This window comes from Urocampus carinirostris, chromosome 6, assembly GCF_059441175.1.
Source record: "Urocampus carinirostris isolate Australia breed hairy pipefish chromosome 6, RoL_Ucar_1.0, whole genome shotgun sequence".
Taxonomy (NCBI): domain Eukaryota; kingdom Metazoa; phylum Chordata; class Actinopteri; order Syngnathiformes; family Syngnathidae; genus Urocampus; species Urocampus carinirostris.
This window is the reverse complement of record NC_142354.1, coordinates 21867591-21893769: the sequence shown is the minus strand read 5'-3', so window position 1 is coordinate 21893769 and position 26179 is coordinate 21867591. Positions and strand designations below refer to the sequence as shown.

Below are 26179 nucleotides of genomic sequence, written 5' to 3'. Positions count from 1 at the left end.
CAAAGACTACTCTCCTGTTTTGATTCCTGCCTTCGGTTCCGACCTGTTTCTGCCTGCGTTTACTAGCTACTCTCCTGCCCTGGCCATCGACCTGCCCGCTAAGACGTATTGATTCTGCCCACCTCTCACGGGACTGCTGTTCGTCCGATCGCTGCGAACTTTCAGCTCCCGCTAAAATAAGTGCCACTTCCGCATCACGAGCGACCTGCTCCCCACAATCAACGATCACTGGATCGTGGATGCCAGCTTACATCTCTTTTCAAATAAGACTAAGAAACTAACACAATTGGGTTCCCGTCTCTGTTCCTGGTCCTTGACATAATACAACAAAAATTCTATAAAAACCCAACAAAAATACTACAGACATGCTAAGAAAATACTACTATGGAAATATTATAAAAGACTACTGCAGAACTACAAAAATACTATCAAAAAATACAGCAATACCACAAAACAACCATAGAACTTCAACAAAAATCTAACACAAGAAATATAAAAAAAAATACAAAAACAAATACAACTAGAGTAATACTTCAAAACTAAATATCAAATGAAGTGATTAAAACTGGGACCTACTATATTGTTTTGCTTTATCTGTGATAAAAAACGACAAGACAAAAATTTTCAAAAGAAATATAACATGTAAATGTATGCATGTATATTTATTCTATAAAGGAAAATTGGATCCGTCTCCAAGATGGGCCCCCGACTCCAAATCGTTGCCCATGGAATGAATTACACTTGTACGTATGCAAATGGTCAAGTAATAGGAGGGCCCTAATCTAAATTTGCTTAGGGCCCCATGATGGCTTGTAGTTTGAATTCTTTCTTGTGCATTGTAGCATTCGTTTTCGGGTGCATTACACAATTCAACGACTCCTAGGGGTCCAATATTACACTTTTCCCTTTAAGTTGAATGTGATAGACATGTATATAGAATTCAAGTAGAATGAGTCTTACTTTTTTGCTCAGTGTATCTGGTTTAAAATAATTTCTCATAGTATCGTTGCTTCTTTTTTGGTGCGTGTGTGTATTTGGGGTCTTCAGTATAATTCTTCATACAACTTTGGCCATTTCCGCGTATTTTCGACTCTTAGCTGACTCAAGTAGTCAGGAAACCAGCAGAGGTGAATGGCTGTTACTCATGAAGCATAGCTCTTTTAAAACATGTTTGGATGTGATTTTCTTACCCTGACATCCTCACAGTGGAAAAGAAAAACACTTGTGACATGTTTCTTGCTTGATTTGACTGTCACCGCCAGGAGTGAGTTTGACACCGAAGTGTCGAGGACCGCCTTCAGTTCCAGGACCTCACCCGTGTAAATCGCCTCCAGCACCTCCTAAGACAAAATCCAACATGATCTTTGAGTCCTTGAACTCAAAAGCGGCCTTCTAAGGAACAGATTCCTTATCAGCTGGTGCAAGTGACCTTGGTCTCTGTATCAGTAAGCAGCAGGTCTGATCCGCGAACCTCCAGCAGCATGTTCTGGCCCCACACCCGACCCATCTTGTCCAGAAGATTCAGCCTCTCAACGCAGTCAGTGAGGCCTTGTAGATCTTCGCCATCCAGCTCACACGTGAGGAGATGCTGACATGACACAATAAGTTGAAGGCAGGTTTTTTACTGGTGCTTGAAATCCTCGAGAATGCTTGAATTTCAATGTCCTATTTTCAAGGATTGTAAAGTGCTTGAAATTTGGTTGAAGTGCTAGTAAATGGTTGAATTTGCCATGTTTCTTAACCCGTCTTCTTATAAATGACACAGACACTCATGTCTTTGCTTCGCTATTGCATTTCTTCTTCCCACGTGATAACCGCAGCTGGCATTAGTTTGTATGGCGTCCTATGAAGCATCATCGCCTCCTACAGGTCACGCCCAAGAGGACAGGTGCATGCTACACCTAAACAAGGCGCTATGAAATGTACATTAATGTAAGGATTACGATTCAATTATGGACATTTATTTTGGGCCAGGCAAAAAATGTAAGTAAGCTTCCCAGTGGTAAATCGTAATGGAAAGATTTTCATGTAACTGAAAATCTAAGGCACATTTTACTTAGTCACTTATACGGGATAGAGATTTGTCTCAACTTTTACACGCATATTGTTCAGATCCAAAAAGATATTCGAGATTTACTCAATATCTAAAAATCATGTTTTGATTAATACACACGCAAGATTAAAAATCATACATGTAAATCCAGATATATTTGTATCTCTGCAAAATACACGATTGACACCAGATTTCTTCTTTTAATGGTACTGGAGAAATTGGAAAAATCAGCTTTGAAAGTCTTTTAAAAAGAGCTTGAATTTGGGCATGAAAAAGGCATACCAACCTTGTAAATGGGTACTTGAGTGTGAAAATTAGGAGGTGGATTTTCCATGACTTTTATCAGTATTTCAAATGTTTTACCAAGTGTTAAGTATATCATTAACTATTGGACACATGCAAAGGAGATTGCTGAGAATACAAGAGTTGTCTGTTAATTTGGTTATTATTGCCCACTGTGAATTATTGGCTCACTTGATGGTTATTTTGACTATTATGCACTGTTTACATCATCGTCTCTGTTGTTCAATCATGTTGCTGTTCTTTTACTACAACACTCTTTAAAGTGATCTGCTTTGTGAGTATCTACAGATCAATACATTTATAAACAAGAACAATCGCTTTTGTTTACTTTTTATACTTTTAATTAAATCCCAATGTGATTGATAATGTGCTTCTTAGCATTTAGAATTATTTTTTTCCTAAAGAAGATTACAGTTTTCTTACGAAACCATTCCTGCCAAAAGAAAAAAGGGGAAAAAACGTTCTTACTCTCAGCGGGCAGGTTCCGACAGTGTTATTCTTGGGTTTTAATATTTACTGACAAGTCTAGGACATCTGGGTAAAAATAACCCAAAACTGGTTAAACAAAATAAGACCGATTCATTACTTAAATGAATATCATTCAACTTTATGGGTTGTTTTGTTCAAAACAACCACTTTTTTGGTTTTGACCTCCCTCCATCCATCCATACATCGACCACACTGCTTATCCGCAGTAGGGTTGCAGGGGTGCTGGAGCCCATCTCAGTTATCTTCGGGCAGTGGGCAAGGGACACCCTGAACTGGTTGCCAGCCAGTCGCAGGGCACACAGAGACGGACAACTCACTCGCTCATTCACACCTAGGGACAATTTAGACCAGCCAATTAACCTGACATGCATGTTTTTGGAATGTGGGAGGAAACTGGAATCCCCGGAGGAAACCCACACAAGCACGTGGAGAACATGCTAACTCCACACAGGCAGGTTCTATCACACGACCTCAGAACTGTGCCGCACACACTCTAACCACTTTTGGGGAATTTTTTCATGCAAGTTTCAGTTTTGACAAATTATCTAAGTGAGGTGGGATTTGGGGAATTTTCCACTGACTCAAGTTTCCTTTTTGCTACAGCCCTCTTCCTCTGTTATACAAATGACTGACAGCCACTTTGATTGCACAATTGTGAAAGGATCGCAGCTTTGTACTCACAAGCTCATAATATTCTGTTTGATTGTAATAAAAATCACAACGTAACTGCTTCACTCCAGCGTATCTTATCGGTCCTCATAAATTGTTTTATGTTTTATCCCTGCATTTAGGGTGTGGATCCCTTTCTAACAACAAATTTGCTTGTACAATGTTTTGCAGAAACATTTGTCAAATGTATTTTTCCGTTTTGAGTAATGGCACCTCACCTCCACTCGGTAATGGAAATACTTCATGGTCTTGGTCATGGAGGCAGCGTACTCCTTCCTTCGCACTGTTGAAACATGATCCAATCGCTCAGCAGTTCAGAAAACTCATCTGAAATCTCCAACAGTGAATGGTGCGGTTCCTTACAATATATTGATTTAGCGCTGGGCCTCGAAATACACGAAACCTGCGAGGATGCTTCATCTGTGAATGAGTACACGCTGTCGCAACAAATGGGAGCAGATTAATTGAGGCCTGGGAAAGGTACCCACACCCTGAATACTGAACAAAATCACAAATCAAATACAGTGACATGAAGTCAGGGGAAGCAAGTTATGCTCTGCCTCACCTAACATCATGGAAAATTTAAATGATTTTGTCACTAATCCATTAGGGTTGGGTAGGGTTACTTTAACTGGATTACTTTCAATTACTTTTGGATTACTCCAATACCAACTATGCTAATAAAAGACAAAATAAACTAGATATGAATAAAATTACTAAATTTTGTGCAGGCTTGGAATACATGGAATGGTAAAAATGATGTTGGCAAGCGGTTTGGATTTATTTTCATTTTGTTTCTGTCGCATTTTATGTTAGTTTTGCCAGAGATCAAAGCCAGGAGAGAAAGCTTACCACGTGTTGTGAGTCATAATTTTATTCATATTTAGTTTATTTTGTCTTTTATTAGCATAGTTGGTATTGGAGTAATCCAAAAGTAATTGAAAGTAATCCAGTTTAAGTAACCCTACCCAACCCTGTAATCCATCATACACTTACTCTATTAAAATACAGTACTCATGTTCTTATTGTAGTTCTGTTTGGTCACTGTTGTGTGTTTTAATGAAATCATGACGTGCAACAGGAAGGCGGACATACTTGGAGTGGATGGATCCTGCATAACTGCTGGTGTCACTCCTGAGTGGACTTTCACTATTGAACATTCTTGCACACACCTGCTGTGTCACATGAACGTCATAAAACAAGGTTGGTTTACAGTGTTTTTAGGTTGGTTGCGGTTCTAAAAGAATTCAGGAATTGTAAGGTTATGGTAAGGGCGTAGGTTTTTATCTTGGCATTATTAGGGGCGGCACATTTTTTTTAAGTGATTAGATAATATCGACGGAGACAAAACAATGATCGCTCAATATTGGTGGGGACACCTCCCTTCTGTCCATGCCAAAAACGATGTCCTTGGGTTAGGGCTATAATCATGAATTAAAAAGTCAGCGATGGCAAGGATGTAAATAATCTTGTTTTGATCAAACTTACCTAATACTATTTTTTATTATCTTTATTTTTAGGAATGTTAATACATTTGCTGCATTTTCCCCTCAAAACAGTCTTTTCTGTATACAGGAACTAGAAACTTAAACCAAAAAGTTTTTGTACAACAAAATCTGAACTAGCTCTTACTGAAACATTTTTCAAATGCTTTATATATTTCAAGAACTACAGTCATAAAATAATGAATGTATCGATATTTTTAGGTATAAAAAAACCCTTTATTATTTGGGAATATAGAATATTTTAGGGTTTCTATTATTTACAATTACAAATTTTCACATTAACAATAATAGCATACCTGACAACCTCAGCCAGTTGCTCCCTTTATCAATGATTGGAATCCCTCTTATTAACACAACGTGGCCCCCATTTACTCACGGCAAGACCAAGTATGTAGAATGGAAAGGGTAATATTTTTTATGACCAACTGAACAACACATTTCTCTCAGCAAATTACCCATGTGAGGTGGAATTTGGGGAAATTTCCACTGACTTAAGTTTTCGTTTTTGCTACAGCACCCCTTCCTCTGGTATACAAATGACTGACAGCCATTTTTATTAGCCAATTGCTCCCTCTATCAATGAAAGGAATCCCTCTTATTATCAACACATCCTTATTCATTCTTTTCCCACCTGTTATAGAAAGCAGAAGCTTCAATGTTTTTTCTCCCGTACAAATTATTAAGACGCTGTAGCTACACAATTAAAAGTGATCAAAAAAGGTATAAAATACAGGGTAGATATCTAAGTTAACACGTATGTAATAGCAAATCCAATTTGTCTTCATACAAGACCGTTTTTCATTTTTTATAGTCAAAATTACTTTTATAAGATAAAATTGTCTCAAACCAAAACAGGGACCAACCTCGAATTCAACCATCATAATAAATTCATATATTTTTGTTACAGTTACTACTAACTTAAACAATTGATTAACAACAGTTTAAAGTTCTTACCTTTTTACGGCCTTTTATTCAAAATCCAACACAAATGGAAGTCATCCTTTGAGCAAACGCTTGAGGGAGAAGACAAAGTCCAACGTTTGTGACACAGCCTTGGGGAATCCAGGCGCGTCCCTGCTGTGGCATCACGCCCGAGCAAAGGTTAGGAGATACGGGAAACCGTGTGGAGTCGCAAAATGTTTATTAGTCGCCATAATGATCCGTTAAAGTGTGTTTTTAACAGTTTGACAGCTGTGTTTGCAAATCATCACCTACTGGAACTTAAACACATAATTGCATGTAAAGTCTAACACCTTTTTTCCTGAACCTTGGGTGATACGCTGAAAATTCTGCAACACTGCTTCAGATAAACTAAAAGTGAAACATGGAAAACATTTGAGAAAACATTGTGCTTTAAACCCTAATACTTCATTTTAAGAATAAATAAAATAAAACTAGGGCAGCACGGCGGCGCGGTGGTTAGCGCTTGTGCGGCACAGTTCATGTCATGGGAACCTGTCGTGGGTTCAAATCCATTTCCAGACATCCTGTGCGGAGTTTGTATGTTCTCCCCGTGCTTGCGTGGGTTTCCTCCGGGCACTCCGGTTTCCTCCCACGTTCCAAAAACATGCATTTCAGGTGAATTGGCCGGTCCAAATTGTCCCTAGGTGTGAATGAGCGAATGAGTTGTCTGTCCCTGTGTGCCCTGCGATTGGCTGGCAACCAGTTCAGGGTGTCCCCTGCCCACTGCCCGGAGATGGCTGGGATGGGTTCCAGCACCCCCGCGACCCTAATGAGGATAAGCGGTACGGATGATGAGATGAAAATAAAACTATGCTGTGCAATGCACACACTACACAGGCCTGAATTAGTGAGGTCCAGTTCAGGGAGGCATTATGGAAATATAAAATCAAAAAAATATTGAAAAGTTATAATTATTCAGTGTTGAAGTTCTTTCTCATTTTATTTCACGTTGTTTTCTTTTTCAAAACAACTGAATTGTCTCACATAATGAGGACCTGCAAGTGCAGAGTGAGGCACGCAATTCTTTTGCCTCATGGCACATGGTGGTTGAGAAAACAAGGATTCTGATTTTTGCGCAGACCTCGTTCGTTTTAAGGCTGTTTTTATTACAGGAATGTTCAGTTTTTAATGGAGGTATGGCACTCTTGGGCTTCCATAATACCATAATCTTCTCATAATGTACTGGAGCATCCACAGACTCAAGCCGCAAGTGACACTAGGTAAACAAAAGGGTAGCTAGGAGGGGCGGTGCGCGGAATCAAATGGACTAAACCATATCCAGGCAGTGGAGTATTTCTGATGTTGCGTTGTTCTCATTTTTGTTTCGTTTTACTTTCTTGTATTTTAGTCTGTGTTTTTTTATTATATCCAGGCCTACCCTATTATTTTTTAACAAAAAGAGAGTTTTTAAAAACCTATAATTTTGGGGGGGGTGCTTGAGCACCCCCAAAACAGGCTAGTTACGCCCATGAATTAGGGTAAGACAATACAAATATTTCCCCCCCCTGTGCTACTTTTCTTGCCCCCTAAATCAAATAATGAGTAATATGTAGCTTTATTTCTTGTAAATCCAACTGTGCCGTGTTCTTTACACGAACCTCGCCGCACGTCACTGACTCGTATAAAAATATCAAGAATATTCTTTAAACAATAGATTCTAATGAGATTATATGTGTAGCATTTAACGATTTTTTTTTAAATTACAGATTGGTCTAAAACGTTTAATCAATTGTGCATTTTAAACGTTTTGTAATCAGATTTCTTGTGACTGTTTGACCACATATCCCAAAAGTCCTTGCGTTGCTTTGCACAACAATTGACTTCCGTTCCTTTTCAATGTCACGCGAGAAAAGTTCCGGGTTCATTTTTGTCGGTGGTGGCAAAAAAGTCAAAACACTCTCCCTTTCGAGGCGTTTTAAACACGTCTTTTTGCTGTCACGAGGTAATGTTGTGTTCAATTTTTGTTTAAGCGATTTTAGGATAAATTGAGATAGAATTCTGTTTGCATTTTAGCACCTACTGAGCTTCACTTACTTCACTTGGCAGGACAAAAAACTTATAATGATGCTCAAAGCTGCTATTTGCAGATTTAAAAGTACAGTGTGTATTATTTTACGCCGTATAGTGCTAGAAAAACAATGATTGAATTAATAAGCAATGATTCCAGAATTAACTTATAAATGTGCCGTTTTAAAAAATACTCGCAGGTCGTTAAATCTGTATTAAGTGTATTTTACATAACATGAGCCTCACCTATGGGCAGCTGACATAATTGTCTGCCATCTTGCCGCTACGGATACCCTCAAAAACGTTCTTAAAGACTGGTCAAAGAAATTACGTTTTAAAAAATCGTGTCAGGAAAGCAGCAAATGATTGATTCCATACTAAGGTACTAATAAAAGAAGTTAATATCTTAAAGGGATTTATATTTTAACATTTAGGATACTAATTCGTACATTCTATTCCGCTAAGGTTGCCCAACGCACAAAACCAAACAGCATGAGTTTGAAAATAGAAAACCTCACCCCAGATTGTTTTGAAGCCAATAGGGGCAGACAATCAAAACAGAATACCTGTCCTGTATGAATATCCAAACTTAACACGTGTTCTAAACAAGCATCATTCATCATGATTCATACACGGTCAAGAATGTTTTAATTACGATCACAAACTTCATGTTATCAGACTTTATTGTAATTCGCTGAGGATTTGTGGACTCTCATGAGACCTGGGTACGCCCGGGAACTGTCCATTAAGGGTAGCAGTCATTCCACCAATCCTGAAGGCTCGAGTTCTTTCAATTGGGGTAGAATGCAAATTTTCAGTTTGTTCTGTCTGTCATAACAAAAACGCACAACCAGAAGGGTGGAAGAAAAAATCTATCTACCTTGGTCATATTCCTCAAGAGGGATGACCGACAGCAAGACAAACACATACAAAAACTAGGCAAAGAGGGGGACGGTAGACCGAAAGGCCCCGCAAACCCTAGTTATAGGGTCACTAAATGTGAGAGGATGTGGAAGTAAAGCGACTGAGTGGAAGAAAGAGGATATCAGAAGGATGATGACTAAAAGGAAGATTGATGTCTTAGCCTTGAGTGAAACAAAGATGAAAGGAAGGAAAAATAAAAAGGGGAAATGTGGTCCTGATGAAACAAAGATGTACGTTGTCGTAGTAGTGGAAAGGTCTTGGGATTACAGTAAGGGTGTGTCTTTCGGGTCTGTGAGCAAGCATAAAAAGGGAGAAAAAGAAGAATGGAGTAGTTGTTGCGATGGGCTTATTTGCTGTCCAAGATATCTTATTTTAATATTATTTTTGGAAATTAAGTACGGCACTAAAATTAGTCTGCTTTTCATTTTCAAATAAATTGCTCACAATGACTCAAATATTGTTATGCATCAGAATTCAAAATAAAGCTAAAAAGTAGCACATTAAATGGATGACCAATGACTATAGAAGACGAGTGTGTTATGCTTTCTAACAGACTATTTTGTCTGTTACCATAGCTATGTGACTTTGAAGAAATCAAAAGTACATTACCTTAATGGGACAGTGTGTAATATTCAGTGCCTTCTACTGGTTAAAAAGGCGTTCATTCAGTATAGAAAAATACATTGATTTGATCAGACAAAAACACATGTTGTTATACCCAGAAAAATCATGGGTGGAGAAATTTGGATTTCTTTTACATAGTGGAATCCATACAAGTCGCCGCCATGTTTTTTTTTTTTGCCGTTTTGTGGGTTGCTGTGGCACTGGTTTTCGTTTGCATTAGAGAACAGTGCCATCTATGGTTCAAATATTATGCACTGGGGCTTTACGGTACAGTTAATCCAGCAGATATTTGAGCAAATTTGACAATCTATTCAATGTCTAATCTGTTTCAGATGAGATTGCCACGCAGGGTTACAATACCTCACACATCTGGCAGGAGGGCAACCACAGCCCCCGCAGGGATTTTTGTCCCGGATTGCGGCTCCATAGAACCACGTTCCATTCAACTTCTACAGGACTTTGTCTCCCGAGCTACACGGTTGTTTGCCATCAGCGGTGCCGGTCTCTCCACAGAATCAGGAATCCCGGATTACCGATCTGAAGGCGTTGGACTTTATGCCCGCACTGACCGTCGTCCGATGCAGCACGTGGAGTTCGTCCGCAGCGCCAAATCTCGTCAGCGTTACTGGGCTAGGAACTTCCTGGGGTGGCCTCAGTTCTCCTCACATCAACCAAACGCGGCTCACAAGGCTTTGCAGTACTGGGAGGGACAGGGAAAGCTGCACTGGCTAGTCACCCAGAACGTGGATGCTCTGCATTCCAAGGCGGGACAGAAAAGACTCACGGAACTTCACGGGTGCGCTCATAGGTAAGAAATCCTTGAAAATGCTTGAATTTCAATGTTGTGTTTTCAAAGATTGAAAAGTGCTTGTAAATTCTTGAAATTGTTGCCAAGTTTCTCAACAAGTCTGCCACCCCAAAAATATTCCAATACTGCTCTTGGGTGTCTTCGCTTTACCATTTCTCTTTCTTCGTGATTAAACTGGCATTAGTTTGTAAAGTATGGCACTGAGCTATGAAGCATTATCGCCCCCTATGAGTCTTGCCCAAGAAGTCAGGTGCATGCTACAACTAAACAGGGCACTATGAAATGTGTACTAGTGGAAGGATTACGTGTTAATTGGTTGTAATTAGTGTAGTGGTTTGCACATTCTCCCCCGACGTGCGTAAGGTCCCTGGTTCGTGACCAGGTAGAAACATGTTGGCCTGGAGGGGGATGGGCGCCACCAGGCTGTATTTGCCCAAGACACCCCACAGGAAATGGTGCCCCTACGACCCTAGTGGTTAAGGGATTCAACCAACTATCCATCCCATCTTAGCTGCACCGCTTATCCTCAGTAGGGTCGCGGGGGTGCTGGAGCCCATCCCAGCAATCATCGGGCAGGGGACACCCTGAACTGGTGGCCAGCCAATCGCAGGGCACACAGGGACAGACAACTGGCTCGCTCATTCACACCTAGGGACAATTTGGACCGGCCAATCCACCTGAAATGCATGTTTTTGGAATGTGGGAGGAAACCGGAGTGCCCGGAGGAAACCCACGCAAGCACGGGGAGAACATACAAACTCCGCACAGTAAGTCCGGTAGCTGGATTTGAACCAAACAGGAGGTTCCCAAGACCTTAGAACTGTGCCGCACATGCGCTAAAAACTGCGCTGCCGTTAATATCAAATATTAATATGGACATTTATTATTGGCCATGCAAAAAAAGGAAGTGTTTCCCAGTGTTAAATTGTTATGCGAAAATCTTCCTACAACTGAAAATGTAAGCTACATATTACTGTTATTTTTACCCAACACTTCTATCTCGGGAGAGATTTGTCTCCAAAATATTTACACACACATTGGATCCATGCAAAACACATTAAACATAAATTGAAAAATTCACAGATCTACAAAAAAATTGTAAAATTCCCCCCACACAAACAAATGAGCTTTTACACACTGAACAGATTTAAAGTTGAACTACAGTAATACCCTGAAAATGCATTACAATAAATTATTCAGTGCCATAAATACAAAGAAATTGACCCTTTACAATTCGATTTTAACCAATTCACACGCAGATCCTCTGAAAATCACCCCAAATATATAAATACAAATAAAATAAAAAAAAAAGATCAGCAGTCTCAATCAATATACTGAGTGAATCCAACTTTGGCTCATTTTTTTGGTTTTGCTTTTGATACATACAGTACTTTTTTTTCTTTCTTCCGTATTGATCTCAATTATTACCCAACCTATAAAGCCCTTGTGATGTATTGAAGCTGCACGTCAATTGTTAAAGCAGAATGGCAGAATTCGTGTCAGTTTATAACAGCCCATTGACACGTACAATAGCAGCAAGATAGTGACTTTATTTTAGTTGTCAAAGTCAACAACAAAAAAGTTCTTCTGATTAGCGCTGGATTTTTTTCCCTTAAAGGTACTAGAAAAGTGAAAAATTGGGCTTGAAAGTGCTTGAATTTGGCCATGAAAAAGGTGTACAAGCCCTATGTTAAAATAACATGCATAATGTTTGATGGTACAGGTCAACTTGGAGTGCCATATAATGACATAAAAATCCATTTACTACTTGGAGTTACCACTTTCAGGGTAGTATGTTTAGGCTGCGGCATTATCTCGGCAAGGGAGGAGCTCCAGAAGCGTTTTGTGGAGCTCAACCCAGGCTGGAGGGCTCAGGCCGGGGCGGTGGCTCCAGATGGGGACGTCTTCTTGGAAGATGAGCAGGCGCTCACTTTTAGAGTTCCATCCTGCGAGGTCTGCGGGGGAATACTGAAACCAGAAGTCACCTTTTTTGGCGACACAGTCAACAAAGACACCGTGCAGCTTGTGCACAGCAAATTGGCCCAATCGGACGCGGTGCTCGTCATCGGCTCGTCGCTTCAGGCAAGTGTCACGAGAGTGCAGTAAAAACAACTGAAGTCTTCCTTTCGGGGGGTTCCGACTTGTGTGTAAATGATGTCTGTGCTTTATCCTCTGCGGCATTCAGGTCTACTCAGGATACAGATTTTTACTGGCGGCTAGCGATCGAAAAATCCCGGTCGCCATAGTCAACATTGGGCCTACGAGAGCAGACCATTTGGCCCAGTTAAAAGTGAGAGGGCGCTGTGGGGACGTGCTTTCAATCATTCAACCTCTCTGATGGTGATTTCACCGAACTTCAAATTACTACCTCAACCTCTCCACTTGGATCACCGGTTTCCATCTTTACACGTAATTCTAACTGACCCAAATATCCGGCTATTATTGGCCATAATGTATTCCATTGGCGTCTACATTATTGGTGAGATAGCATGCCTGTTCTCACCTCAAATTTTCTACCAAAACTTTGCTTAAATGGCATTTATATCATATATACAAATTACTTAACTAAATAATAGTTCAACACGATATTCTGAATAAACAGTCGTAATTGAAGGTGTAGGCATACTAGTGAAACACTGATAACTCTTATAGTAATATACACATGAACTGCAAGTGTCTCTCTTCTGACCAGCTCAGTGGCCTTGGGGGTAGGGTGCCCGCCCAGAGACTGGGAGGTTGCTGGTTCATACCAAAAGACTTACAACATTGGTACCCGTTGCCTCCCTGCTTGGCGTTCGGCATTAGGGGTTGGAATTGGGGGGGGGGTGCTTGGGCACCTTATGACTCCCAACGAAATGTTGCAACACATCAGTTGGGTTGAGCGAGGGGCTGGGAATCCCTTCCTGTGTATCAATCTCCCAGAAAGAGTCAAAAATGCGATTGTGTTCTTGACTCTAGTCACCTCCCACCATGGGGGGGATATGGCTCCAGTATAAATATATATATATATAATGTTTAAAGTGATGATTTTTTTTTTTTTTTGCTAAAAGGTTGTACACTTTTGAATTACATCAGAGGTACACAGGCAGGCTGCTCTAAAATGGAATTAAACCCAAATGATTTTCCAACTGTTATATGGGGTATAGTGACATGCAGTGAGGTTGGTATCTAGTAAGACACAGATATCCAAAAAATGAGCCTACATTTTATTTATTATTTGATTCGCAAAGAAAGCAATATATAAACCGCAACATAGGAAAAAAATATATATTATTGTCCTACCTTAACATATAAATGAAATCTAAGAGCTGCATCAATAGATACTGTAGGTAACCCTCTAAGAGAAGTTCTAGGGATGACAAAATAAAATACTGATTGGGTTCATTTGCTAATACAATCACTAATTCTTTTGTTTGTGGGTGAGGTGTGCGCCGAATTGAAATCCTTAGTATTACTATTGCCCCCTGCCATGAGGCAAGAGAATTACATGCCTAACGTTTTACCTGCTCAGCACAGTAATACGTTACATTCGAGTATTAAAAGAAAATTCATGACTTGTATGAAAATGAGCAATTTTGGAAAAAAACAAAATTGTGATTTAAAATAAGAACTTTAAAGCTTAGATTTAATATATTTGTAATATTTCCATGACAGGTAAAGCCAGCCTCACTAACCTCCTTTGGCTGCACATCACAGATATGCCTCAACTAGTCTATACACAACATGTTTGTCGAAAATGACTCCAAAATGCGAAAAATCTTACCTGTTTTTATCCATGTCTGGGGGAAGCCATTTGTAAAGTTGGTGTCAGGTAAAAAAGAAATCATACTTAGCTTCAAATGATGGAGAATCAGGTTGCTTCCCAACAAAAAGATGTTGAACATTGTGTGCTAAAACCTGAGCGTTTGTTATCTCTTCTTCTCTTTAAGTAGTGTGCAAATCTGCCTAAATGCAGCTAATGTATTCAGCATTTTTATTTTTAGACAATTTAATTGGGACGTTTAATTCCTCATGTGCAATATGCTTTAAGTTTTGACACTAATGTACAATGCACTTTTAAAGGGACAGTGTGTCATATTTGGAGGGGGCTTCTCCCAGGGATTAAGTGTAAAACTGCCTTTGATGAAATCCATACCTAAGTTCAAAGTATACTATCTACTATATGCTTTGGCTATTTTTGCCTGCCATCTTGCTTCGGCACTGGATTTCGTTCGCATTAGATAACCGTGCCATTTAGTGTTCAAATATGACACACTGGGGCTCTACATGATTAAAATGTTTATCTCAGCTTAATTTCAGTGCTTTCACTTTAAAGCCAAAATGTGTAATATTTGACCACTTGATGGCACTGTGTTGTCTGATGCAAGACCCAGTGCCACAGAGCACATGGCAACAGGATAATGGAAAAACATGGCGGCCAACTAATTGTGGATTCCACTGTGTAAAAGAAATAGAAATTTTATAATTTTTTGATAAAGCTCAACATTAGTAAGATAGTTGATGTATTTCGCCTACTATTCAAATCAATGTTGTTATTTTTTCCTGAAGGTTTTTGGTACCACTAGGAGGCCCTAAATATTACACACTGTCCCTCTAAGCTGATAATTTTACCTCTGTACCCAGGGTAGGGACGATTTATTCCTGGTTAAAAACTGGTTTTTAATATTAAGCAATTTTGGCATGTTCAACTTATTTTTATTTTAGTTGATACAACACAACATCTTAGATATAAGATGGATATTTGCTTTGAGATATATAATTTGTCACCTAAAATTGACTTACCACGTTTTGGACCAAAGTATGAATTATCTAAATTTAGTTGGTATTTGTCTAAAGTGGTAAATTCTGAGGTTAAATATGTCTTTTTTCTGTTTTCCAGAAATCATGTCCCGTTTTTAAATACGATTGCCCGTCACCTCATGCTGTATTAATAAACGAGGAAAATCATTTTTTCAACAGTTTAATGGAGTCATGAATACAACTTAGTGTCACAGACAGACTGACGGCAGGGCGACTTCAGACTGACAAACGTTAAGGTCTCTCAAGATATTTTGCAGCTGGAACTTCTCATAAAGACCAAGTGTCCAGTCCTCCAGGCCGGACTTGGCCTCATTCCGAAGGACGGCCGGGATACTGAACGAGTACAGGCAAGATTTATAACAGCTGTTGCCGACCGGCCATGTAGCGGATGCTGTGGTGACGGTCAAAGGGGTCATAGCCAGGCAGTTTTCAAAGCTCTGGGTTTGGTCGAACCAATAGACGGCGGGGTAACCCAGTAACAGTCCGAAGACGGTGCTCAGGTTCCAATCATCTGAACCTTCTGCCTTGTGAATCCCTTCGTCACTATCCTTTTCTGCCTCAAACCCCCCGAGAAGTAAAAGGAGCTCTTGCGCGATGTTCTTCAGCCCGACTTTGATCGGCTCGATTATGACGGGCTTCTCCAAAGAGTGGCGGATGTCTATGACGACGGGGTCTCTGTCGCAAAGCGTCCTCTCTAGATTGGACCGCGTTAAAACCGGGTTAACTATGAGAGCGTTTCCGCTCAATTCTAAGGTAACCAGGGAGTCGGAAACGAGTTGGGAGGACTGACAAAAGCGTAAATACCGATGCACCTGATCTGCGCTGGCGGCATTGGCGTCATAAAGCATAGCAGGTTTTAGACCCGTATCCACAGCTATCAAGTTTATAGCCACCTCCAGACTCTGTCGGACGGTGAGAGATTTCCTTCCAGTGGACAGATATTTCAGAGACGCGGAAATGAAGAGCTCCTGAGCGTGCATAGTTTGACATTCAGATGTATTTGAAGTGTTGCCCTTTCTGCACAGTCCAGTTACTTCACAAGTGTTACAAGACCAAAGAAAAGTAAAAATTAAATTTAAAAAAAGATTTGATGAACTGATAAAAAACACATTTTTACATCTGTTGCTTCATCTTTTGTAGTCCACAACACCTAAAACCAATATGATTGAAGCGTTAATCATCTCATAACTTCATTTAGTATACATCAAACTACCGTAAAATCTGGACAACAGAATGCAGATGATTAAAAGCCACACGCAGAGAAACTCAACATTGTCTTGTACAAGCCGCACCGGGTTTTAAGCTAGGGAATTATAAAGCCATAAAAATGAACTCATTTACATCCATTTCTTACATTTTGAAAAAAAATCAGTGGGGAAATATCTAGTACAGACAAACACATTGTTCCGCGATGAAAACATTCGTTTGCGGACTGTGTCCACAGCTGTCAATCGTAATCAAAAGTCAATATTAATTCAAATGGACACGTGCAGGAGAGCGAAAAATACATTCTCACAACAAAACTCAATGTATTGTGGCGCTGGGGTGAATCCCTTAACCACACAGGTCATAGATGCACCAATTCCTGTGGTGTGTCTTGGGCAAGTACAGCCTGGTAGTGCCCATCCCTCTCCAGGCTAACAGATGTAAGGACATGTCATGACTGAAATTCAGAAGCCTGAACAATCACAGCAGCCTTTACCATGCAACTGTTTTTTAGTTCTCCCATCCTTTGTGTTGATAAAGCAATAGAGAGAACAAGTATCGCTACTACTACATAACAATCATTATGCATACCGACAATAGTTGCAAAGGGAGGTATACATAAAAATTTATCAGACTGATCAAGTCAAGTTTATTTGTAACGCCTTTGTTCACAGGTCCCTAAGGGCTGCACAGACTATTGCAAACTACAGACTTTTATGACACCATTGCCTGATCTAAAACATACATGATGGCAAGGAAAAACACAAAACCCTCAACAAAATGAAGAAACCTTGAGAAGAGACTGCTCATGAGGTCATCCCCCTTCCAGAATGACCAGGCTGCAACGTATAAGGATGTTTGCTGCACTCCTGCATATATGTTCTTGCCAATTTAACTAATATTGATTGCTGCGACTATCGTCTGCAAACGAGTATCTTCATCGTGGCCTATTGTGTTACTTTGATGTATTGGACATTTCCCTGCTGATTTTTTTTTCAAATGTAAGAAATGTGAATGAGGTTTTTTAATGGCCGTTTAGACCTTTGGCTTTAAATCCTGCAAAGCTTGTACACAAGCTAAGTTGAGTGTCTTCCTTTAATTTGTGGTTTTTAAATCAGCCGCGCTCTGTATTGCTGAGTAAGTATAATTCATCTTACCATGACCCGGATGTCAGTGTTAAGTGACAGGCTGAGGGGCCATCAAGTCGAAATCGGACAGATTTCTTGCAACCCAAACACCGGCCGCAAACAATCCCAGATTTACCAGGAGATTCCTGAAAACAAAAAAATACAGAATCGTTCTAAATAGATCGGTATAAAACAGCTTTCATTGTGCTTAAGATACTCTCCAAAGCATTGTATATTCAGTGTAGCATGATACACACCTAAATCAGGGACCACCAACAGGTAGCCTACTAAGGACAGCTGAGTAGTGCCTAGCCCATTTCTGAAAATAGCTCACCAGTGATGGGTTCATTGTGATTTCCTTGGATAATATTTTCTAACGGGGATTAAAAATCAGTGACATGATCGTGTCTCACTAAACATATTCTTAAAATGAGCCTATAATGATAGGTGCTGCAACTGTCTTTGCAGATCCACAAATACATTTACGATTTACATATTATTTGTAATCATATGTGTGTATTCATAAAGTCATAGTTTTTAGATCTTGAGCAAATCGCAAATATTTGTGGATCTGAAGATTACGTGTGTGTGTGTGTGTGTGTGTGAACATTTTAGAGACAAATCTCTTCCCATATAGGTGTTGGGTAAAATGACAGTAATAGGTAGCTTGCATTTTCTAGTTACAGGAAGTTCTTCACACTACAATATAAGTGTTGGGTAAAATGACCCTAATTGGTAGCTTACATTTTCAGTTGCAGGAAGTTCTTCCCATCACAATATAGGTGTTGGGTAAAATGACCGTAATCGGTATCTTACATTTTCAGTTGCATAAAGTTATTACCATTACAATACAAATGTTAGGTAAAATGGCAGTATTAGGTGGCTTACATTTACAGTTACAGAAAGTTATACCAATTACAATTTACCACAGGGAAAATCGACCATAACTTTTTCTATAATCCATAAGAAATGTCTAGAATTGATGTGGAACCCAATGCAAAAGTCATAGTGTCCTGATTAGGTGTAGCATGAACCTGTCTTCTTGGACACAACCCACAAAGGATGGTGATGCTTCATAGGTCAATACGGTACAAACTAATGCCAGCGGTTACTAATCACGAGGGATGAAGAAGTGCAATGGCAAAATAAAACCAACAGAGAGCATTGTCCGCGTTATTTTTAAGCAAACGTGTTATTCTCGCACTCTTATTTTCAATCCTTGAGAGCTCTGCATGCTCGCATATTTTAAACTTTTTAATTTTACCACTATTTGGTGCACGGACACCATTTTTTTCAGCAGTGCTGTTTTCCCTTTTAGTGATTTGTACGAGTGCTTGAAATGCTTGAATTTTAATGTTGTGTTCTCCAGGATTAGAAAGTGCTTGAGTTTTGGGTGACATTTTTAGGAAACACTTAAAATTGTCTCCATACCCAGGAGGTGAAGCGCTTGTCATGGGACATAGTGGTCACAGGTTCGATTCCTTGCTACTCTGAGATCAATAATAAAATGTCCTAGTGCAGAACACTGAACCCGGCTTATGCCCTCGATAAGCCTTGCATCGCTGTGGCCGCTATTAGTGTGTGTGTGTGTGTGTGTGTGTGTGTGTGTGAATGGGTAAGAGTGAGGGCTAATGTTAAGCATATTGGGAGGTATTCAGTGACTTGAAAAGTTGTATATAATAGTAGACCATTTACCATTTGAATACATAACGGTCAAATTCAAGGATTTCAAGCAGCCGTACGAACCCTGCTTGTGTCTATTTTCATATTCAAGGTAATATAATAAAATTCATGTTAAATTCAAATAAGGATTCATGATTATCATCTTATTCGACTAATCGTTCCAGTAATCGGTGACTAGTCGACTATTAACACAGTCATTTGTTGCAAAGTTATATAATAAATCATCCATTCATTTGTACCGAATCTGATGTGATTCATAGCGCAGAAGAGCACGCTTTTAATCAATTTATAAAACGGATTCTTGCAATGGTACCCTGGCAAGGACAAATTCCCACCGATGAGATGCTAATCATACCCGGAAAAGAGAAATTGGTGGAGGAATAAAAACCCCCTCACCTCATTTGAACTCACCTCCTGAAATCATTTCTATCGCCAGCAAATTTACACGCCGAACTAATCCATTCAGCGACGCCAGACGAACTCTTTTTGCCCCCGACTCCGCTCATGATGCTAACGGCAACTAGCAACGAGACTGGACCGGAAGTTACACGGGAAGCGATGTCTACGGAAAACGACGAGGCTCTAAAAGGCTTCGTTTGCGTTTTCCTTTCGTTAATGAGTGAGGATGTCCGCCACTCGCTATCGTCGCTTCCTGAAATTATGCGAGGAATGGCCCCGCAACGACAACAAAAAGGGCCGGGATTTGGGAACGTATCTCCGGCAGCAAGTGGCTGCTGCGTTCCGCGAGGGTGAAAACACTCAGGTGAGGAAATACAAGAGTTTTTTTTTTTTAGCAACAAGCTAAAGCTGAGTTAGGGACGACCTTGCTCGCCCTTAACTCTAATGATTATTTAACAATGTATTCATGTTGACATTTACATGCTCCATTACGATATAAACATATTTTTCCCGCAATGGTTGGTTTTATTGAACTTATTCAAATTTTGCCTCCCTTGTATAAAGTATGACGATAACTCCAATACTGACTGTAACTGGTTGAAACACTATGGACGTAATAGTAAAATGCCAAGCGAGTGCTGAGAATTTCCATTATTGTCGACATTTTAAATGTCTTATTATTATGACTGTAAAGCTGAAAATGCCGTCTAAATCAGTATTGAATTATCAATTTAATGTTTGTATTAGAACAGGGGTCGGGAACCTTTTTGACTCAAAGAGCCATAAAAGCAAAAAATATTCATTTTATTTTGGGAAAGAGCCACACCATATATTATGAGACAAATTTACTAAATTGCTAAACCGGCGCCCCAGACAAAAGCTTAGTCTTCAGCACATTTATTTTTGATAATTTGATAAAAATTATGAAAAGAGAATAATGCCAGAGCCCCTGTCCCAGATTCAACAAACATACCACTTTAAACTTGTCTCTTTCTTGCAATTACTCAAGATCGGTTAAACTCCTTTTGACCCCTTTTTCATACATATTGGTTTCAAAACCAGATGCAAGCATTTATTTTGTAAAAACGTCACAACATTCTGAGAATAGGGAGCCTTATGTGCTTACCTTTGGCGAGAGATGGGAGGGAAGGCTTGTACTTTTTGCATAGCTCCACCCATCCCTCCCACTCACCCAATCAAATGACTAAGTTCTCTTCCGGTGTTTTGGCGTATTTACAGTTCTGTGGATTCATCATAAAGTATCTGAACACTGAACACACATTATATAGTGAACTTTTAAATAAAGGATTCTTTAGCGTTGTACAGCCAAAACGAGTTTTTTTCCCCCTTTTTTTGTGTGACACCTTGACTGTAAATTGTAGAGAAAAACGTGCCCTATATATACTGCGAAGTGTTATCTTTGTATTTAGCTTTGATTTGGCTTTGCGTGTACCTGATAGACAACTCCGTAATTGAACATTATGGAGACATTTTGCATGCAATCAAATTGGTCTCTGAGCCTCAGATACTCATAGAAAGAGCCATATATGGCTCGCGAGCCATAGGTTCCCGACCCCTGTATTAGAATATCTGATTCTTAAAGGAACAGTGTATATTTTTAACCACTAGACGGCGCTGTATTGTGTTGTGCAACGAAAATTAACTACTTAAAACACTGAAACATACAGATTACAGAAACTCCGTGACCAAAAAGAGCATTTATTGTTTCGTTTTTTTATCCAACCTTTTACAAGGTTTGAGGACAATTATGTCAGCTACCACTAGGTGAGGCTCGTGTATTTAAAATAAATACTAATTTCATGACCTAAAATATACATTCATATGACAGTTCATTTATTTAAATCGTTTAGGTGTTATACGTCGAAATGCCCCTGGGCAAGACATTGCACCCCTAATGCCCGCAATAGGCACTTAGGCGCCTTGCATGGCTGCCTCTAGCTATTGGTGTGTGAGTGTGTGTGTAAATGGGTAAGTGTGAAGCACATTGTAAAGCGCTTTGGGAGGTCTTCAGTGACTTGAATAGAGCTATATAAATGCTGAACATTTACATATACATATCTTGGAGGAGCTAAATAATTGGGACTGCTCCTTTAAGTCGAATGCTGACCATTACTGGTTGAAATGTTATGGGTGTAATGAGATATATTGTCCGAATTTGATAATGCCTGACTATTTTAGAACGACTGTAAGACTGAAAATAATGTTGACATAGGTCTTAAATTCTCAATTTATTACACCACAACAATTAGAATATCTGATTCTTAAAGGGACAGTGTGTATTATTTAATCACTAGACGACACTGTGCTATGTTGTAAACTAAAATTAACATAGAATACAAATTCCAGAGACTTTAAGTGACCAAAAAGAACAATTATTGTTCTCAGCCTTTGTAAAGGTTTGCGGACAATTATGTCAGCTACCACTAGGTGAGGCTCATGTATTTATAATAAATACATTTTTTTTAACTTGGAGCATTATGAAAATGCACATTTATATGACAGTTCTAGTTTTAATCATTTTAAAGTTGTTGTTTTTTTACATCTTGGAGGACCTAAATAACATACGCACTGCCCCTTTAAGACAAATACTGTTACTGTTTAAAATATTATGGATGTAAATTACGTCCATGCGAGCATGCACCTGTCCTCTTTGGTGCAACCCGTAGCGGGAAATGACGCTTCATGGGACAATGCCCTACAAACTAATGCCAGCTGCCGTTAATCAGGAGGAATGAGGAAATGCACTGTTTTCAGATCGCAGACACGGAGAAGTGCGATCGGACCTACGAAAGCCTGGCGAGGATTAATGCAAACACGTACAGGAATCGAGTGAGTAGATTGGACATCGGAGGTTTTTCTTTCAGGTTATGTGATTTGAAATTTGATTCATGTGGATCCTTGAAAAGTCTTAAAAAGGCATTGGATTTTGTTATTCTAAAAACGAGGTCTTAATTGGCTTTAAAATGTCGTACATTTTTGTTTTCCTTCAGCTGTAGGAACCCTGGAAAAACACTTTTTAATGCCTTTTGAAATAAAATTTAAGACCAAATTGACATAAAAACCAAACAAGATTGAACTAAACAAAACAATTAAAATAAATGTTTATTTTAAATCACATTTTGGTTCAATTTAAAACTTGAAAAATTCAAGTTTTAGACATGGTCAACAATGAATAATGTTTACAGTCCTTCACGGATCCTCATAAAAGAAAAACAACTGTCAGATAACTTAACTCATAAAGAACTCTTCTGCCACATTCATGAAGCATTTTTTTTAACTTTTTGGTCCGGAGTAAAACTTTATTGAAAAACAAATCACTGCACAATTTTCAGTATAGCATCAGGAAAGCACAAAAAATTTATTGTCCACATCCAGGGAGTACAGATCCATATTACTACATTTTTGTGTTTACATTTTAATTCCAATCAAGGCCTTATTTTAGAATATGAAGACTTTTTAAGGATCCACGAGAACCCTGTTTTCAGGTGGAAAGTTGGAGAAGAATGTGATTAAAAATAGATAAACATTTGTTTAAAATTGCCTCTCATTCATGAGGTGTTATTAGTTCCTTTCAACTAGTGATGTAAGCATTGGCAATGGGTTGTGCTGGCGAAGCCCAAAATATTAGCTCATGCTAGCTGTAAACGCTGTCTGTAATGAGCTAACAAGACATGAAAATAGCTAACTGCTTATGGCTTCATGCTGACAAATTACGCTAACGGATACATGTTTAGTAATGCTAACAGTGACGATTACATACTAATGTGTTGTGCTAATGGCTACACGCCAACAAATCATGCTAACAAATTATTCTAATGGGTACGTGCTAACAAGATATGCTAACAGCTACATACTAACGACCACATACTAATGCATTGTGCTAACAGCTACATGCTAACAAGTAGTGCTAACGGCTAAATGCTAACTGCTTAATGCTAAGAAATTATGCTAATAGATACATAATAATAATAATTTCCTTTAATAATTTCCTTTGTATTGTCATTCTTTGTAACAATGTACACAGAACGAAATGTCGATACACCTGACCCGTTGTAGCGAGCCAATGTTATAAGTCTTAGGTATGACTCGGCCGAGGCGCGAACCAGCGACCTCCCAGTCTCAAAGCGGGCGCCTTACCATCTAGGCTACTGAGCTGGTAACAGCTAAATGCTAATGCCTTCATGCCAACGAATCATGCTAATGGCTACATGCTTACAGTTGAATGCTAACAAGATATTCTAATTAGTTATGCCATAAACTACATACTAACGGCTACATGCTAACGACTCCATGCTAACAAATATTGCTAACGGCTACATGCTAACTGCTACATGCTAACGAGTCATGCTAACAATCACATGCTAGCAAGTCATCCACTCGTTAGCATCCACCATTTACCTTTGCTTGAATTTCATGTGGGACATTGACCCACTTGGGCCACCCCTGGAAACTTCCCTGGGTACCATGGTGACTCATTAAAAAGTATGGGCCCTATGCAGGGATCAGAATGGAGATGTTCATTTTCAGCTGAAATAGCCAGGGTGTTCTAAATATTGTATAAACACAAAAGCTAAAATCATTTCATAAATAAATAGATTTATAAATACCTCATTGGGATTTTCTGTCACACAGGGGAACCAGTGGTTGACTGCTGCTAGTATTTGAAGTGGAAGGATTTGGAACGGCCAATAATGTTGAACCGGTGGTGTTACTGTTAGTTTCACTGCCAATTTTAAATGCGGATCGGAGTGCATAATTTGATCGCCGGCAAGCTATTTTTGCTTTGTGCTTGTTCATTTTAGCATGATCGATCAGTGCCACACAACCTCGCGTACCATAGTTGATCAGATCGACACAGTATAGACATTTTGCTTTCCCTGGAACATCACACTTTGCGATGAACTGGCTCAAAGTTTTTGTAACTTCCTCGATCTTTGCGCCGATTTTAACGTTTACTGTGACAGTCTTCTCCAGCCATGACCACTTAAATTTATTCTTGATTCCTTTATCAATCTCGGAGACAAAAGCCTCGTCTTCTTTTCTTAGTATTTTCATATTTACTTTTTCAAACACTCATTTCACCGTTTGAAAAGACCGGAAGGAGCGCCATGTTTGAGAAAGCCAATGCTCTGAACAAAAGCTCCGCTGATTGGTTATCAGCGAACCTATCGACCAATGGTAGGAGTCCATCTATTTGTTAGCTAAACCACGTTGTGTGTTATAGATCTAATGCGCTGCGCTTCTTTTTGCCGATTTTTCTCGCGATCTCTAACTGCTAACTTGGGGTGATGAAACAGTCACGTATCATACCTCACCCCCCCAAAATATTTTCTCATCGAATTCAGACGATTTTCGGGAATGACCTTTGGGGTTCAAAAACAGCGGAAATCCCTGCCTATGCATTCTGGATGGGCCCAAGCATCCATTGAATGAGTCATTCATTTTGTATGGGCACATTCAAAATGTTATTACACTGCAATAACATTTTGTATGGGCACATTCAAAATGTTATTACACTGCAATAACAGTGTTACTACATTACTATGGATGCGATTTTTTTTAATTTTTTTTTATTATTATTTTTTAAGACTTTCCTCCATGCATTTTCCTATTGCTAAGGACTACATGCCTACTGTTACATACTTGATGCCGGTTTGATGCCAATATCTTCCAGAGCCAGCACCAACTCTCACAATTGCCTTGGGAATTGTCTTGTTTGTTTTACTTCTTTTAATTGTGTTATTTTGTTGAGTTGACCTTCAATTTAAGAAAAAAAGTCTTAAAAAGTCTCGAATTTAACTTACCGGTACCTTAATATGTAGGAACCCTGAATGCAACTTCATGCAAATTACTGTAAAAATGACATCAGACACATTAATGAGTACATATTTTTAAAAGATGGTATTTTGTGTCATACCCAAGGTAAAATATGCCAACTTTATGCTACTTTAAGAGATTTATATGTTGCAGGCCTTGCATGGAATAGCCGGTTTCCAGAAGATAAAACTATTCATTTTATTATAGGGTGAAGAAGAGTCGTGTCTTTCTTGTGTGATCGCATCTTATAATTGCCTGAAGAAGTCATTACACAGCATACATTTCACCGGCGACACGCTCCCTCTAGTGGTCACATTTGCAACCTGCACACTCCAAACCGAATGTGGCTTTTTTTCTATATCAACAGATAATAAATAATACCTTCAAACATGTGACCATAAACCTAAATATTTTACGTCACCCATCGCTTCATGGGATCCTCTGTAAATGACGACATTTTGACTTATCGTTTGTTCTCAGTTTCCCCGAGTGAGAGACACAAGCTTCACCGGAGTCTCGGCAGAAGAGTGTAAATTAATGTGGTCTGGTAAGAAAACGGGTGTTATTGCCGTCTCATTCGCTCGACTCAAACTATAACGCATGTTTTCCTGATTTTCAGGTGGTCAGCAATCAGAAGAGGAAAAAAAGAGTTTGTGGAAAACGTTTACAGAGAAGTTCTCTTCCAAGTCAGCAGAGGAAGTTCCAGAGAAAGCACCAGAGAAATAACATTTTATGCACTTGTTTTGATTGTTAATATGGAAATTAAAGATTGTTATTGCTA

General features: G+C 39.3%; 5 protein-coding genes across 9 annotated transcripts in view; 2 read left to right on the top strand and 3 right to left on the bottom strand.

Moving 5' to 3' along the window:
* The window catches only part of eps8l3a (EPS8 signaling adaptor L3a), a 17396-nt gene extending 13448 nt beyond the window's left edge, over positions 1-3948 (bottom strand). The window contains exons 1-4 of the mRNA XM_088338285.1: positions 3878-3948; positions 3733-3797; positions 1430-1588; positions 1191-1340 (exon numbers count right to left, since the gene is read on the bottom strand). Coding sequence (XP_088194411.1) covers positions 1191-1340; positions 1430-1588; positions 3733-3771 — 348 coding nt within the window. The 5' untranslated portion in view covers positions 3772-3797; positions 3878-3948. The remainder of the gene's footprint in view (positions 1-1190; positions 1341-1429; positions 1589-3732; positions 3798-3877) is intronic.
* On the top strand, positions 3782-18967 carry sirt4 (sirtuin 4). Of its 5 annotated transcripts, XM_088338287.1 has the most exons (6): positions 3782-3863; positions 4596-4717; positions 9870-10345; positions 12133-12427; positions 12531-12635; positions 15225-18967. In XM_088338287.1, exons 3-6 carry the CDS (start codon positions 9870-9872, stop codon positions 15318-15320), a joined length of 972 nt encoding a protein of 323 aa, XP_088194413.1. In that variant the 5' UTR covers positions 3782-3863; positions 4596-4717; the 3' UTR covers positions 15321-18967. The 5 variants fall into 5 exon arrangements, with proteins under 5 accessions (XP_088194413.1, XP_088194414.1, XP_088194416.1 ...); XM_088338288.1 differs by lacking the exons at positions 3782-3863; positions 4596-4717 and adding an exon at positions 7819-7924 and having other exon boundaries at positions 17026-18967; XM_088338290.1 differs by lacking the exons at positions 3782-3863; positions 4596-4717 and adding an exon at positions 7819-7924 and having other exon boundaries at positions 15305-18967.
* Positions 15290-16134, bottom strand: c6h1orf74 (chromosome 6 C1orf74 homolog). Its single transcript, XM_088338291.1, has one exon. The coding sequence runs from the start codon at positions 16123-16125 to the stop codon at positions 15334-15336; it is 792 nt and encodes a 263-aa protein (XP_088194417.1). The 5' UTR covers positions 16126-16134; the 3' UTR covers positions 15290-15333.
* Positions 16125-19787, bottom strand: tomm6 (translocase of outer mitochondrial membrane 6 homolog (yeast)). Its single transcript, XM_088338293.1, has 3 exons — positions 19573-19787; positions 17509-17624; positions 16125-16295 (listed from the first exon to the last, which is right to left on the bottom strand). Exons 1-2 carry the CDS (start codon positions 19665-19667, stop codon positions 17528-17530), a joined length of 192 nt encoding a protein of 63 aa, XP_088194419.1. The 5' UTR covers positions 19668-19787; the 3' UTR covers positions 16125-16295; positions 17509-17527.
* On the top strand, positions 19653-26179 carry uqcc2 (ubiquinol-cytochrome c reductase complex assembly factor 2). Its single transcript, XM_088338292.1, has 4 exons — positions 19653-19924; positions 22336-22410; positions 25879-25945; positions 26018-26179. Exons 1-4 carry the CDS (start codon positions 19787-19789, stop codon positions 26122-26124), a joined length of 387 nt encoding a protein of 128 aa, XP_088194418.1. The 5' UTR covers positions 19653-19786; the 3' UTR covers positions 26125-26179.

Coding starts and splice junctions, on each gene's coding strand:
- sirt4 (XM_088338287.1), top strand. CDS start 9,870: ATGAGATTGCCACGCAGGGTTACAATACCTCACACATCTGGCAGGAGG. Junction 10,346..12,132: donor CTTCACGGGTGCGCTCATAG/GTAAGAAATCCT, acceptor TACCACTTTCAG/GGTAGTATGTTTAGGCTGCG. Junction 12,636..15,224: donor ACCATTTGGCCCAGTTAAAA/GTGAGAGGGCGC, acceptor TCTGTTTTCCAG/AAATCATGTCCCGTTTTTAA.
- c6h1orf74 (XM_088338291.1), bottom strand. CDS start 16,125: ATGCACGCTCAGGAGCTCTTCATTTCCGCGTCTCTGAAATATCTGTCC.
- tomm6 (XM_088338293.1), bottom strand. CDS start 19,667: ATGAGCGGAGTCGGGGGCAAAAAGAGTTCGTCTGGCGTCGCTGAATGG. Junction 17,625..19,572: donor GATAGAAATGATTTCAGGAG/GTGAGTTCAAAT, acceptor TTTTGTTTTCAG/GAATCTCCTGGTAAATCTGG.
- uqcc2 (XM_088338292.1), top strand. CDS start 19,787: ATGTCCGCCACTCGCTATCGTCGCTTCCTGAAATTATGCGAGGAATGG. Junction 19,925..22,335: donor GCGAGGGTGAAAACACTCAG/GTGAGGAAATAC, acceptor CACTGTTTTCAG/ATCGCAGACACGGAGAAGTG. Junction 22,411..25,878: donor CAAACACGTACAGGAATCGA/GTGAGTAGATTG, acceptor GTTTGTTCTCAG/TTTCCCCGAGTGAGAGACAC.